Source organism: Sinohyriopsis cumingii, chromosome 13 (genome assembly GCF_028554795.1).
Source record: "Sinohyriopsis cumingii isolate HCF-2022 chromosome 13, ASM2855479v2, whole genome shotgun sequence".
Lineage (NCBI taxonomy): Eukaryota > Metazoa > Mollusca > Bivalvia > Unionida > Unionidae > Sinohyriopsis > Sinohyriopsis cumingii.
This window is the reverse complement of record NC_142973.1, coordinates 79,059,905-79,076,919: the sequence shown is the minus strand read 5'-3', so window position 1 is coordinate 79,076,919 and position 17,015 is coordinate 79,059,905. Positions and strand designations below refer to the sequence as shown.

At 35.6% G+C, this 17,015-nt stretch overlaps 1 protein-coding gene across 7 annotated transcripts in view; it reads left to right on the top strand.

Annotated features, from left to right (window-relative positions):
- LOC149785872 (protein spire homolog 1-like) overlaps nt 1–17,015 on the top strand; it is a 181,322-nt gene that overhangs the window by 115,135 nt on the left and 49,172 nt on the right. For 5 of the 7 annotated variants that reach the window (XR_016425471.1, XM_089979852.1, XM_089979856.1 and 2 more), the window contains exons 4-7: nt 608–733; nt 3,791–3,853; nt 10,354–10,512; nt 12,200–12,286. Coding sequence is in view for 6 of the 7 variants with exons in the window: in XM_089979852.1 (XP_089835978.1) it covers nt 608–733; nt 3,791–3,853; nt 10,354–10,512; nt 12,200–12,286 (435 nt within the window). In the remaining variant the exon portion in view is untranslated. The remainder of the gene's footprint in view (nt 1–607; nt 734–3,790; nt 3,854–10,353; nt 10,513–12,199; nt 12,287–17,015) is intronic. The other 2 variants (XM_089979854.1, XM_089979855.1) reach the window with 2 other exon arrangements.

Genomic DNA, 17,015 nt, shown 5'->3' with positions numbered 1-17,015 from the left:
TTGCATATATTTTCTCCTCTCTAACGGATTCAAGGTTATGAAAATGTTATAAAAAGAACTTGAATATCTGCCTATGAATGGAATTGTTTGACTCAGAACATTGCCATAAATTTCAGCTTGGTAGGTCGCAAATGCTTTTATGCAGTGAAGTAAAATTTGATATAAGACTTTACATTAAGAAGACGGAAGTTAGGTTTGATTTTTACTGGTATAATTGTATTTAGTTTTGGACCCTGTTTGATCTGGAACTTTGCCATTTAATTACATGATATTAGCAAGCGCATTGTTTAATCTGGAGATTTGCCATTTGATTTCATCATGTTTGCAAGGGGCATCATTTTGATCTGGAACTTTGCCACTTAATTTGATCATATTGGCAAGGGAATCCATGGCATAGGGAGATATTTCTAGGGTCTACAAAGTTCATTGTATGTAAGGGCATGCTGGGCGGATTGTAATGAGTGGGTTTGTGTATGATGCAACCATCTTAATAGCTGTTTGTTTTTTAAATTTTGACCATTTTAGAAACAGTATTCCATTGCTATGTACACTGAACAATTTTGATTACTTAGACTAATAATAAGGTTTTTGTTCTGCTTTATTTCAGCACTGTGTCAAACATTGCTCCAATCAGCAGGATGCACTGCACCATTACAAAGCAGTTTGCCGAGCCCTGGTGGCAGAGGCCTTCGAACTTCTCACCTTCCTGGATAAGATGTCCAGAGGAAGAGAGGTAATTGTCTTTTCTTTATCATTTGGAAAACTGGCATCTTATTATCAACCAAATATGCGTACTTGCTAAAAATTTTAGCTTCATGTGGTCAAAGAAATACATAGTCCAGAATTTATGTTCCATGTATGAATAGGCCATGACTGTTAAAATTGATCTAAGGTCCATTTAAAGTTTTTATTTGCTCACATGTCCATCAGTATATACTAATATCAACTTCTGCTAGAAACCCACTGGATCAGTTTCAGACAAATTTCTCAGTCTGAGTACTCTGCCATTAAGGCATTTCATCATTTCAGTTTCAAACAAATTTGGCAGCCTGAGCACTCTGCCATGAAGGCATTTCATCATTTCAGTTTCAAACAAATTTGACAGAGCTCTCTGCCATGAAGGCATTTCATCATTTCAGTTTCAAACAAATTTGGCAGTCTGAGCACTCTGCCATGAAGGCATTTCATCATTTCAGTTTCAAACAAATTTGACAGAGCTCTCTGCCATGAAGGCATTTCATCATTTCAGTTTCAAACAAATTTGGCAGTCTGAGCACTCTGCCATGAAGGCATTTCATCATTTCAGTTTCAAACAAATTTGACAGAGCACTCTGCCATGAAGGCATTTCATCATTTCTGGTTCTTACATATTTGGTCACATATAATGCCATTATTTTTAAAATTTGAATATTCCTTGCATATTTAATCACTTGTGCATCGACATTGCACATAAATTACAAAGTTAGCGATTCCTTCACGATTTTTTTAAAAATTAAAAAATCCTTGTTAAGACATTAAACCTTGGTGACAAGTTTATGTGGCAAGAGGTAGTAGCATACTGCCAAGCTCTGTAGCATCAAGGTCATGCATGATACACTAAAGTGGATGATATTATAGAAAAGTTGACAGATGTAGCTCTAAAATGATACCAAATAATCTGGAATTTCTAGTTGCACTACAAAATACAGAGGGAAAAACCTAATTTTTTTGACCCAATTTTTTTCTATCCAAAATTGGCCCATGGTCGGAATCCAATTTTGTTTCCGGATTTTAGACTTTTTGGGCTCAGATCTAAGGCAGACCAGTATCAACTGCAAACAGACAGATGAACCTTTGCAAAAAGTAGGATAAGATGGGCATTTGGAATAAAGAGTGGTCTCGATAGAAAAATAATGGGTCTGTTAAGCAAAAAAAAAAAAAAAATCCAACTTTTACCCTTCTGCTCGTGCGTGAGCCAAATAGCCAATGAAAAACAATATTTCTAACACAACTAGGCATTAGGTTATTGGAAGATCACCTGGAAGTTGATGTTTTAGGATGTATTCAGAAATAGCTTTCAAAATGTGTTTCCTACTCAAATTTCAGATTTCAGACGAAAACTACAAAAACCTCCATGGGTTAATGTGTTAATCCACCATTCACTTTGGCTGCCATTGCCATACAGTAGAACAGCTTTTAAATGACTTTCACCCAATTTGACTGCAGATTGACATGAAAGCCTGTCAGTATTCCATTAAGCCAATTTACCGTCTGATATGGATACTGTTTTTAAAACTAAATAACTTGAACCATCTTCTGAAAAAGCTGTTAAACAGAATTATAAAAAATTTTATGAAATATTCCAGGCATGGAGACCTTTCAATTTTTTTACAAATACTGATGATAATCCATCATCATGTACATCTGTCATAAAACCTTTAAATGACTTAGCAAATAATGCTTAGTAGAAGTTCAGCGAAATTAATAGCATCATGTTTTGGATGACTTCCAGTTTTCTATACATGAAATTGATCTGTCATTAAATATGGCTGAAGATACCAAAATAGAGAAACTTTAAAGCAACATTTTTCATTACCAATCAACAGAAAATGTTCACAAAAGGATCCTACTAGATTAGCTATATCATTCTTGCATGGTCTTCTTTTTTTAAATTTTGTAGATTTTACAGTCTCCCACCACCACCATGTTACTTTCCTATAAGTTGGACCCAAGTGCAAACAACGTAGACTCTGATCTGTCATGCATAATGCACTGGCAGATCAGGGTTTATATGTTTTTTAGACTAGTCTTTACAAACTACATAGTCCCAGATCTACTGGCACATTAGGCAGTGGCAGATTTGGGTCTGTGCATTTTGCACATGGAACCGATTTGTAAGCAAATATATATGGTAACCTGATGTATTGGGAGCTGAGTATTATTCATCTGGGATTCATGTTTTAGTAGAATTCGTATTGATCGTGTTGGGATAGCATTCAAAGTTTCTAAAAATAATGATACACTGTATAAATATATATATCAATATACATCAAGATAATGATGTAACTTGCAGTGAAATGCTGGAAAAGATCCCCATTTGAGAGAAATTTAAATTATAGCTCGAGATCCATGTGTTTCAGCAGATAATGATGACTTTATTTCATGCAGTTGTACATTAACCTGGAAAAATTTAAAAAACAGAATGATTTTTTCTTTTGTTTGTTGAACTATCATAGTTTGTATAGTACATCTTTGATTATTCAGACAAATGGGGAAACATGGATTTTGTCCAGATAACTTGTGATTTTTGACCTAATAGTGCATCCATGGATACTGTGTTAGTCATACAATTGACAAAGTCCAGATAACTTGTAATTTTAGGCACAATAGTGTATCCATGGATACAATGTTAGTCATATGATTGACAAAGCCCAGTTAACTTGTAATTTTAGGCATAATAGTGTATCCATGGATACTTTTTTAGTCATTCAATTGACAAGTCCATATAATTTGTAATTTTAGGCATAATAGTGTATCCATGGATACTATGTTAGTCATACAATTGACAAGTCCAGATAATTTGTAATTTTAGGCATAATAGTGTATCCATGGATACTCTGTTAGTCATACAATCGACAAGTCCAGATAACTGGCTTTTGGTTAATCAGTAGTTTACTGTACTTAGACTTGATTTACTTTTTGACTCATCTGAATAAACTTATACTGTATCCTTTTGTATTCACTTTCGAAACTTTTGTAAATATACTTTATCCTTTCTTACCTATACTTTATCCTTTTGTTACCCCTTTAGAAACTTGCCAAGGCTCAGCAGGATGAAGATATCAGTCTGGATGAACTGCAGCGGTCAGACTGGGTTAGTGTACTAAACATAACTTTGTAGCCCCAGGAATGCCATTAGTGTACCAGTCAAAGAGCATTTTATGAGACCTTGGGTTGAAAACTAACTGCATAACAGCTCTGAGTTATGATATTGTAACATGTATGAATGTCATATCATTAGAGAATACTGTATATTATATTAGTGCATGTTTTTGTTTTTTTAAGGTTCTGATTGTTACAGTATGATTGGGAATTTCCTTTTAAAATTGTCTACTTGATCTATGTCGCTGATGCTACTGTGTGTATATGTGCAAGAAGATATATTTTTTATACAGAGGATTCTGTAAGGTGCACATATCTAGTTAATATGCAATAACTTTTTATAGGCTAGAGGGGCCCCGAGTGGCCGAGTGGTCTAAAGCGCTCTCCGTTACGGATCACTGCCATCTCACCTCTGTCTGCGTGGGTTCGAGTCTCGGATTCGGCCAATGTGGATATGTGAGAAAGCTTGCCAGTAGCTTCTCGAGGGTCGGTGGTTCTTTCCGGGGATTTCCCGGTTTCTTCCTCCACCATTAATACTGGCCGCCATGTATAGCCTATCACGTGCTGAAAAGTGGCGTTAAACCCTACAACAACAACAACAATTTATAGGCTAGAATTATCATATCCTTCTGCTTAGGCATCATGCATGTTAGGTTTTACAGCCTTCTCCTTCGCTAGGTTGTATACAAGATGGCAGGCTTTATTTCTATCATTCGTGAATTGATTATTTATTGCTTTATGAATTTATTTTTGTCATTGTTGCATTCAATAAAGAGAATTTGTATTCTTCTGTTCAAGTATTGCTCCTCCGGTCTCTCTTTTAATATGAACTGAATTCTATTGTAAACTCTTTGAATTAGTCATACTGGTACATTTTGCTACATTCCTGCAAATTGATTGGTCAGTTTTGTCTCTTGGTCAAGTTTCATTTGACTAGGTGTCTTTGTAAAAATGAAATCAGGAATAAAGGTCAAAAACAAAATGGATATTGAATAAAAATACGACAGCATTAATAGCACAAACTTTCTTCTCAAATTTTTGGTTTTTCAGTTTTTCCCAAATTGTTTCTGTTTGTATTCCTTTTTTTTTGGTACAATGTATGGTACTATATTGAGATAAATATGTTCTATGAAGCAATAAACCTATTATTGACCTACTTGAACCGCTCCAGTGGCCTAGTGGTTAGAGCGTCCGCCTCGGATGCGGGAGGTCATGGGTTCGATCCCCAGACCGAGTCATACCAAAGACTTACAAAAATGGTACTAACAACTCCCTCACTTGGCGCTCAGCATTAAGAGGTTAGTGTTAGGACTGGTCGGCCTGGTGTCAGGATAATGTGACTGGGTGGGGCATCATGCTACATGTCTGCAGCATGATGCCCCAGTGCTAGACATCACTATAAACTGCCACACTGCAGACATCATAGTGATATGACTGAAAAATTGTTAATGCTACGTTAAAAATCCAAATCACACAGACACACACACACACACACACACACACACACACACATGACCTACATGAAGCAGAGGTTGTAAAACCTTATATTCATGTATCCAAAGGTCTATAATTGTTTTTCATGATTTAATGCAAAATTGGGAAATTTAGCTTGTTTCAATTTAACAAAAATACCATTCAATTGCATGATGCAATTAAAAAATTTGTATGGTGTCACTATGATCCAATATCATGAATTATTGCCAATCACATGACATGTCAGCCAGTGAAAAAGCATTTAACAAGAATGACTTAACTAATAAATGAAACTTCAGTTGAACTAGGATTACTCTAGCCCTTGTCAAACCCAGTTGAACTAGGAGTACTCTAGCCTATGTCAAACCCAGTTGAACTAGGAGTCCTCTAGTCTATGTCAAACCCAGTTGAACTAGGAGTACTCTAGGCTGTCAAGCCCAGTTGAACTAGGAGTCCTCTAGCCTAAGTCAAACCCAGTTGAACTAGGAGTACTCTAGCCTATGTCAAACCCAGTTGAACTAGGAGTACTATGAACTGTGTCAAACCCAGTGATAAATCCTTTCAAATAATGAATCATATTTCATATCCAAGTGAAAAAAAGATATAAATTTCAGTGTTTTAGCACATTGTGCAGTCTATTTGCACCAGTTTATATGTCTACAGGTGCATTCAATCTATTTTGAAGATTATTACAGCTTGAGTAGTCTGTAAATGTCAGTCGTCAAGGAGATTTACCATATTAAATTAATTTACTGACAGCTAAAACTCTGAACATGTGTGCCATTTAATGAACGTTGTAATAAGGAGTTGGAACTGAACTTAATAGTTTTGGTTACAGTGAGAGATATGCATATTTTTGAAATTTTGTAATCAGTGGCATTAGGTTGAACTGTTGTATAAACACTTTCACAATCCAAGTTTTGAAGGCTCCATCAAAGTTTTTTAATACAAAAACGCAGTTTGATTATTCCCATGCTGATTAAGCTTGTGATGTGTATTAAGGCAGCATTTTCCTCCAGGTAAAAATGAAATTTACTTTCATCTTTACCTGCAGGAAAATGCTGCCTGCCTTTGTTGAGTTTTGGACTAGAACAATGCACTGTGCAGTTTTATGTATGCACACTGGCGGGTCATTATGTCAAAGCAGAACCCTTGTTTTAATGATATGGATTTGAAATCTGCGTGAGGCGATGGCATTTGACCATGATGGTTTTGTCATTTGTTTTGACTGCACATTTTTGCCTTGTTGCTGTATTGCACATAAGATCCCAAGGGTAGAGGGCATTATGGCCTTATTTCCTCCAGATTTGGAGGACATACATCATTTCAAGAAAATACCAGAGAGTACTTAATGCTCTGGTAGTGGTAACAAATTGAAATGATCTTATTTGCTTTGATAATTTAGCCACCTTAACTGTTGATATCAGCTCTGCACTCTCATCTTTCTCTTGGACGATTGAATTGTTATGTATATTTTATCAAGTGGTCAAATAATGCCTCAAAAGGATTTTCGTGCTAGATGTTTGAATATCTGCTTCACCATTGGAATTTTCCATTTGATATCTTACTCTAAACTAGCTTAAGTGTTAATCACCTATTATCAACCAGTATTTTATTGTAATAATTATCAGCCAGTATTTATTGTAATGATTATCAACCAGTATTAATTGTATTGATTCCAGTGTTATCTTATTTTTCTTTTCAGACTAATAATTCACAGGTTACAGATAAATGCCAAATTCTGTATTTCTACAAGTTTTTCATGCCTGAAATTAAATATCTTTTGTCAATAATTCTGCCTTAAAAATATGTAAGGTCATCAGCAACTTTGCAAGCTATTTCAAACCTTGACTGTTTGGTTTGCCTAGAGTTTGTTTTAAAATCGATAATAACCATCATATGAAATATTTACTACCTTTAGCGACCTTGGCCATTACTTGGTCCATCATAGACATGGACAGATGTACACTAAAGAAAATTATTAGGAACATTTTTTGTCTATGACAGAAAGGTGCACACATGAGCCTAAATTTGGGAAACATAGCAAAAATTGCAGTAAACACCTGCAATCCCACTTTCAAAGTGCAACACTGCTGTTTAGTGGTAATAGAAGAAGAGCACACTGTATTTTTTGTTTCCAAATGTTCTTGTGTAATCATATAAGCTCCAGCAGGTTATAGTTGTTATTTTGTGCTATCAGCAGGTGTTTGATTTGTTGATTTGTTGTTTGTTTATTTATTTGTTAACTGAATATACAAATTTTGTGATGTATAAAAGAGTTGCTAGAATGCTAAACGAAATAAAAATCATAAAACTTGAGTGTTCAGATAGGGATCCATACTTGTGCCCTCTGCCTAAAGGTAAAGATCATGGCACAGGAAAGTATAAATCAGAGATTTATATGCATGAACAGTCCTAAATATATCATCACTTGACATTGTCTAGCATATTCATTCATGTCCTTCCTTAAGGTCAAAGTCAGAACAAGGGATAACTGAAGTCAGGCGGTCACTTTTTGAGTATTTATCCAGGCTGTCACTTTAACACATTGAGATATTTATCCAGGATGTCACTTAAACACATTGAGATATTTACCCAAGCTGTCACTTTAACAAACTGAGATATTCATCCAGGCTGTCACTTTAATACCATGAGTATTTACCCAAGCTGACACATTAACACATTGAGATATTTATCAAGGCTGTCACTTTAACACATTGAGATATTTATCCAGGCTGTCACTTTAACACCATGAGTTTTTACCTAAGCTGTCACTTTAACAGATTGAGATATTTATCCAGGCTGTCACTTTAACATTGAGATATTTATCCAGGCTGTCACTTTAACACCATGAGTATTTACCCAAGCTGTCACTTTAACAGATTGAGATATTTATCCAGGCTGTCACTTTAACAGATTGAGATATTTATCCAGGCTGTCACTTTAACACACTGAGATATTTAGATGAACGTTTTGCCAGATTCACACCTTATCATCCGGTGGTCAAGTCCCCAATTCATGGATCAAGGTCATTAGTAGGGAAATGTCACCAGATGGGTGTATTATCTGCTGTTTGTGTGATCTTGTTTGACATTTATATAACATGTAAATTGACACTGGCACATGTATCCTTTATGTGTGCTTGTAATTATTGGAATTGGCTTGAATAGCATTTCTATTGATGGCTTAACAGCACTGCTGTAAAGAGCTTTATATAATGGTAGTAATCATAAGATGTTATGATAAGATGGACATGTTAACAGTGTACATAATAATCATACTTTCTTTGATTTTTTTCATGATAAATTATTTCAAATTTATAATTTGACATAACTTAAGTTGAAAATAATGAATACTTACTATCTAACTCTTAATGCATTTATATGTGCATGTCCTGTAGATTTAGATGTGCATTTCACCATAGCTGTTTGCTTCAATATAAATCCTAATAAAGTGCCCATCACAGTGACCATCTGCTTTAAAATAAGTTCTAATATGTATCAATAACAGTTGCCATCCTCCTTCAGATAAGTCAAATAAGTACTAATACAGTGTTAATTACAGTAGCCCTTGCTTTCAAATAAGTCCTAAGAGGTGTCAATCACAGTGTCCATCTTTCTTCAAATAAGTACTAATACGGTGTTAATCACAGTGGCCATTTGTTTTAAAATAAGACCTAATAAGTGTCAATCACAGTGGCCATGTTCCTTCAAATAATCCCAATAAATTGTCAATGACAGTGACCATCTTCCTTTAAATAAGTCCCAATAAGGTGTTTTTTAATCACAGTGACCATCTTCCTTCAAATAAGTTCCAATAAATTGTCAATCATAGTGGCCATCTTTCTTCAAATAAGTCCCAATAAGGTGTCAATTACAGAGGCCATTTGCTTTAAAATAAGTCCCAATAAGGTGTTAATCACAGTGACCACATTCCTTCAAATAAGTCCCAATAAGGTGTTAATCACAGTGACCATCTTCCTTCAAATAAATCCCAATAAGGTGTCAATTTTCAGAGGCCATGTTTTAAAATAAGTCCCAATAAGGTGTCAATTACAGTGACCATCTTCCTTCAAATAAATCCCAATAAATTGTCAATCATAGTGGCCATCTTCCTTCAAATAAGTCCCAATAAGGTGTCAATTACAGAGGTGATTTGCTTTAAAATAAGTCCCAATAAGGTGTTAATCACAGTGAACATCTTCCTTCAAATAAGTCCCAATAAGTGTTAATTACAGTGACCATCTTCCTTCAAATAAGTTCCAATACATTGTCAATCACAGTGGCCATCTTCCTTCAAATAAATCCTAATTAGCTGTCAATTACAGAGGCCATTTGCTTTAAAATAAGCCCTAATAAGTGTCGATCACAGTGGCTATATTCCTTCAAATAAGTCCCAGCAACCTGTCAATCACAGTGGTCATCTGCCTTCAAATATGTCCCAGTAAGGTTTCAGTCACAGAGGCCATTTGCTTTAAAATATGGCCTAATAGGTGTCTATGATAGTGGCCATCTTTCTTTAAATAAAACCTAGTAAGGTGGCAACTACAGTGGCTATCTGCTTTAAAACAAGTCCTAATATGTGTCAGTGACAATAGCTGTCTGATCTTAAATAAATCCTAATAAGGTATCAGTTACAGTGGCCATCTAAAAAGAAGTCCTAATTAGGTGTCAGTCAATGTAGACCTCTTTAAAATAAGCCGTAATATTGTGTCAATCACAGTAGCCATGTACTTTTAAAAAATGTCTTAATATGGTATTAGTTCCTCTTAAACAGCCGTTATCTTCTTTGTATGGTGATGCAAACAAAACCTCTTCCCCCGTTAAACTTGAGATGGTAATAATTCATATGATTTTAGAATTTGATGATTGAGAGCACTTAGATTTTAAAATAATGGCTAAAATCAGATTTTCAGAGCATTTATTGAAATTGTATTTGTTATTTTTGTCTGCAGTGTATTGTGTACTTTAAGATAGTTGTAGCTCGTATATGCATGCATGTTCTACTGACATTTTCCAGGCCCGGCTGTGGGTACAGATCATGCGAGAGCTGCGTAATGGAGTCAGGTTGAAAAAAGTGGAGCATGTTCCACTATCTCCCATCGAATTTGAACTTACACCTTTTGAGATTCTCTTGGAAGACATACGGTTAGGACGTTTCAAGCTCAACAGAATAATGGTGAGATTTCACTAGCATCAGATAGGATTGGATAGCTCTAACATATTGACCTGGTGGTTTAACATTCCACACAAATAGTAGATGGATTATTTTGTTCAGTCAGCATATGTATAATGTACACACAGCAGTACCTCTGTTTTGGTGGTGGACTAGGCCCAACATAATACTCAGCCAGACCCAACTTAATACTCCAATACGAGGTTAACTGGTTAACTTGCCATGTAACCTGGGTCCTGCCATATCATGCATCCATTGCAGAGAGTCATTTGATTTCAAACAAAATGTGCTGTCGTAGAGTGGGATGCAGAAAAAATATATAGTTATAAGCAGTGTAAGATTATTTTTGTGATCCAGGAAAGGAGAATAATGAGATGAAGATTTGTGGTGCAGCAATCAGTAGAATTATAAGCAATGTTAATACTAATATTAGTATCCATACCTCCTTTGTCAATGAGGTACTAATTTGATCCTATATCTATCAGTGGAGCAGTTGTGTGTGATCCACTAACAAGTTTTTTTCCAGCACTTTTACTCATGTTCATAATAAAGAATACCTTTGTTTATTCCACTTTAAAATAAATGCATGGTCTTAGCTTACATGACTCAAAGTGTCCTAAATGATTGAAGTGTATGTAATAGGCCACCATTATGAACATATCCTCAGATCAGATGAGTGTGACACACAAAACAGTTCCATGTCATATAGATGCTCATGCTTTGTAAGAAATGACACAAACTGTTTATTAACTTGGACAGTAATTGTGCTTCTCCATTAACATATATGGGATCATTTTATAGCCTCAAATTGCTGTAAGTGGTGCATGCTTTAAATGTTCAATAGTCCAGTTAGGCTCATTGGCTTTGTATTGATGGTAATTTCTGGGTATCCTATGGCCTCCAGGTGAATACAGGAGCTGACGGTCATATACTACAGAAATGGTTACTGGCTTTTAGAGACCAGAAATAAAGTTTTAGTGATTTTCAACTTGAATTGTATCATTTCATAAATTTTTCATGTTAATTGATAGTTTTATGAATAACATTTATTTATATGACACCTTTTCATGAGGTACATGGTATGACCAGATTATATCTGGAACTTGCCTTATAATGAGCAGCTCTGTAATGAAAGCGGCCAATGTGGGTATGGGAGAAAGCTTGCCAGTAGCTTCTCGTGGGTCGGTGGTTCTTCCTGGGATTTTCCCGGGTTCTTCCTCCACCATTAATACTGGTCTTCATGCATAGCCTATCGTGTGCTGAAAAATGGCGTTAAACCCCACAACAACAACAACTGTAATGAAATAGAGCTGTCTGAGGCATTTGTGACTGAATTACAGCAAGTATTGTAATAACAGATATATTTCAGAAGTCTTGGTAGTGACACACCTATAGAGTCACACCTGTTGTAAGCAGTCCCTGTTGAAAGTAAACTTAATGTCCTCCTAAGATGATTGGTGGCTTAATAAAGGTCATTTATTTGGTGGTACAACTGAACTTGAAAATGTGGCTGTTGAAGAACAGTGGTTAATGAAGGTGACCTCCCAAGCAGGTTTGACTATGTTCTTCATGATGGAATGTGACTCTAGAAAACTGCCATCTGCATGTATTTTGTATCCTCTGTTTTGAAATATTTTGCTTTGTAAACGTTCTTTTGCAGTGACTGATTCAGCATGTGTTTGGCTTTCAGGTGAATGGTGACATTCCACCTAAAATCAAGAATGATGCTCATGCTGTGATAGTAGATTTCATCCGATCTCGACCCCCACTCAGATCTGTAAGTTTCCCATGCACTAACCTGACCAAGAAGTTTTTTTTTAAAAAATCAATTAAACATATTATCAACCAGCCCAAGGAGAAGATTTATATCAAATAAATATATCTTTTAATTTTTGTCCAGTCAGATACCATTACTAAATTGAACAAGAATTAATTTCCTTTTAAAATGAATATAACATGCCTGGTGTTTGATTTTAGACTATGCATTGACATCCCTGCTGTCTTTAAGTGTTCTTAAGTGTATCATTTTATAACCACTGCCTGGTGTTTGATTTTTGACTATGCATTGACATCACTGCTGTCTTTAAGTGTTCTTAAGTGTATCATTTTATAACCACTGCCTGGTGTTTGATTTTAGACTATGCATTGACATCATTGCCGTCTTTAAGTGTTCTTAAGTGTATCATTTTATAACCACTGCCTGGTGTTTGATTTTTGACTATGCATTGACATCCATGCTGTTTTTAAGTGTTCTTTAGTTCATGCAATGTACATGTTAATGTTTGAAATGAAAATGAGCATTCCTCAATTCTTTTTTAGTTTCATTACTTATTCGTTTTGCAATTTTACATCTCTTAAATTTTTAAGTAAAAATGCATTGCCTGAGAGAAGTAGGATTCAGTGGAAGAAGTTTATTTTTGGCTTACATTGGGGTGGAAGTCAGTTATACAGTATTGATTCAACTCCTGGGTTTCACATGGCCATGATATTTTGTTATAATTTAAAAGAACGAGAATCATGCACTCACATACTCCTAGAATGAACATTGTATAATAGATGTCAATATTGCTTATATTGCTTACCACTGCTTACTTCTCTCAGTCTAAATACATTTCATTTTTGATGAGGGAAAAATGTAAAAAAGACATGGATTTAATACAGGTCTTGGTAAACGCTGATTTGGAGTAGACAAGAAGGTTTTTACTCAGGTTATACAGGACTTAATTGAGATCAAATACGAGGTGGTATTGCTCTGCTCACATATAGTACACAAATGTCTAACAGTACATACTTTGCCAGTATCCACCAACAGTGCAAACTTTGCCAGTGTCCATGAAAATGCATACTTTGCCAGTATCCCTGGACAGTGCATACTTTTCCAGTATCCACTGACTGCATACTTTGCCAGTATCCACAGACAGTGCATACTTTGCCAGTATCCACTGACAGATCAAAACATTCTAATTGAATATTTCAACTTCACCCAGTAAGACAAAAGTATTTTATATAACTTCAGTTACAAATCTTTATGATGATGTACCACCAGGGAAAACCTTGGATTTGTTTTTAAAGAATGTGAAAAGCTTGCCAGTGTTTTCTCAAGGGTCGGTGGTTCTTCCCAGGGTTTTCCCGGGTTCTTCCTCCACCATTAATACTGGCCGCCATGCACAGCCTATCATGTGCTGAAAAATGGCATTAAACCCTACAACAACAACAACAATGTGATTCCTATAACAAATTTGGCATTCATTTTGAGGATTTTATATTTTTAACCTTTATGTATTTTATATACTTTTCAAAGAATTTTAACATCTTTACCATTTATCTCACAGGACTGGTGTTAACATTTATTTGAAAGGTTTTATCTTCATAAAGTATTTCTGCAATTTTGTATGTTTGCATTATTGGAAAAAATGTTTTAATCAGCACTATGTATCCAGTATTGTGCTGACATGTTAAACCCTATACATACATCCATATGTTAACAAACTGTGGTACGTCTGACTTGTATTATATCAATGTGGTTTTTTAAATTTATTGTTTGCATGCTGTCTTTGAAGTATGTACCTGGATGACACATTCTTCTGTCACTGCTTGCTGTAAAAGCATATTCAAACCCACTTTAAGGCATTAAGTTCCTGGGGATTTTTAAAATTTATTTTGTGTCATGTGTATGTTTACTTTATTGAATGACATTTGCTTGTGTCAGCATAATATGCAATTCAGCCTTTGATTGTTGACTGTTCTTATCTGTTTTACAAAAAAGTTCCCAACTCATTATTGTACAGTCATAAAATTGATCATAGGTATAAAAAAAATCCAAGAGTTATTTCATTTCCCATAATTTAGTAGAGATGATAACATTGTACCATGCAGAAAATAAATATGAAAATAAATATATTCCATCATTTGGTATAACTGATTATAAATTAAAGTATAAAAACAAACATTCCTCACTTTTAATAGTTTTGAACTGGTATTGTTTTTGAACTGGATTCATTTATTCTCACAAAGATTGTAATGTACCTTGACCAATTAACATAACACCTGTCCCTATAACATTGTAGTGTACCTGACCAATTGACATAATACCTGTCCCTATTACATGATCCGCCTTCGTAACTCATCATGGATCCAATAACATTAGCTTTTTAAATTACTGCCTAATTTATTTAACTTGTTTGTAGTTTTGGCTGATAAGAAACAATGGGAATGTTGTTTTACATGTAAAATGTAAATTATTATGCCCAACTTGAATGTTAGGAGGGGAATTTTACCCTCATCTCTAAATTACATCCTCCATCCATCAGTCCATGGCTGTTTGGTCAAGTTTTGCATGTAGGTCATTTCTCATGCACTTTCGCTGCAAGATCATATGGCTTTATTTGGAGATAGTTTGTGGTGAGTGGCAACAGTGTGTCCATCAAATGTAGGTTGTGTGACCCAGATTAGCAATCAAATTTTACATCTAATGCTTTCAGGTATTTTATGGTAACATGTGACCTTAAAATGTAGGTTGTGACCCAGATTAACAATCAAATTTTACATCTTGTGCTTTCAGGCATTTTATGGTAACACTGTGTCCTTAAAATGTAGGTTGTGTGACCCAGATTGGCAGTTCATGCTTTCAGGCATTTTATGGTAGCACTGTGTCCTTAAAATGTAGGTTATGTGATCCAGATTGGCAATTCATCCTTTCTGGTATTTTATGCAATGAGAGGTACTGTAGCTGTTTTAAAATAGCATCACAAATTTTAACTGGTGCTACATCTAACAATATATTTCTTATATCCTGAAAAATGGACAAAGAGAACTCTTTTGACATGGGCTTAAATAAATTTGTACGATTCTTTTCCACATTGTCATGGACACTGGCTTTCATAATGCAGAAGTTTGGCACCAGAGAAGAGGGGGTTAGTGTAGCACTGCATGCTTGGCAGAAGTTGGTATAACACTCCATGGGTAACTTATCAGAAGTAGGTATAATGCCATGGGTGACTTTCCAGAAGTTGGTATAACACTCCATGGGTAACTTATCTGAAGTAGGTATAATGCCATGGGTGACTTTCCAGAAGTTGGTATAACACTCCATGGGTAACTTATCAGAAGTAGATATAATGCCATGGGTGACTTTCCAGAAGTTGGTATAACACTCCATGGGTAACTTGTCAGAAGCAGGTATAATGCCATGGGTGACTTTCCAGAAGTTGGTATAACACTCCATGGGTAACTTGTCAGAAGCAGGTATAATGCCATGGGTGACTTTCCAGAAGTTGGTATAACACTCCATGGGTAACTTATCAGAAGTAGGTATAATGCCATGGATGACTTTCCAGAAGTAGGTATAACACTGCATGGGTGACTTGCCAGAAGTTTGTAGAACCCTTGGGCATGGGTGACTTGCCAAAAGTAGGCATAACACTGTATGTGTGACTTGCCAGTTGTTGGTAAATCCTACATGGATGACTTGCTTAAAGTTTCTATAACCCTAGGGCATGAGTGACTTGCCTTGAATAATCATGTGCTACTGTTATCTGTATCTTAATTTGCAACCACATTTTTTCTGTAATAATAAATAATTATTGACCAGAAATCAGCAGGAAGGTAGGACTTTGCTTACAGCAGCAAGGAAACACCATTTGACAACACTGTATCAGTTTTGACATTACGAAGGCCTTTATGCTTCGAGGGTGAATGGAATGCATACTAACCCAATAATTGGAAATAAACTGAAATTAAAGCTCTTTGTTCACTTGTGAAGTCAATTACTTTAATACATTTTTAGATTCAGCACTAGGTACCTTTTGCATGGCCACTGTACCCCAACAAAAGCCAAACAACACTGTAGAAGAAAAGTTCCCAAGGAAGAAGCTAATAATAGAATAAGAATAATAATTGGTGCTTCATTATTTCTGATGCTGCATCTGTAAATTACTTTGTTAATGCAAGGGAATAATGACTTTTATTATTTAAGTTATACATAACTTAAAGATCTGTCAGATTAAGCATGACCGCTTGGGTGGCCTAGTGGTTAGAGCATCCGCCTTGGATGCAGGAGGTCGTGGGTTTGATCCCCGGCTGAGTCATACCAAAGACTTACAAAAATGGTACTAACAGCTACCTCGCTTGGTACTCAGCATCAAGAGGTTAGTGTTAGGACTGGTTGATCTGGTGTCAGGATAATGTGACTGGGTGGGACATAATGCTACATGTCTGCAGCATGATGCCACAGTGCTAGACATCACTATAAACTGCCACATTGCAGACATCATAGTGATATGACTGAAAAATTGTTAAAGCTACGTTAAAAATCCAAATCACAACAACAACAACCACAGATTAAGCACATGGTTACCTGATGACTTAATGTGCCTGCATATCATGATCATAAGTAGAACAAACAGCTCAGACCCTGTTCTGCTGGTACATTATGCAATGTCAGTCCTTGGCTCCATATTGTTTGTTGTTGGGCAGGTTCTAAAAATCCAGACAATACATACACAGTG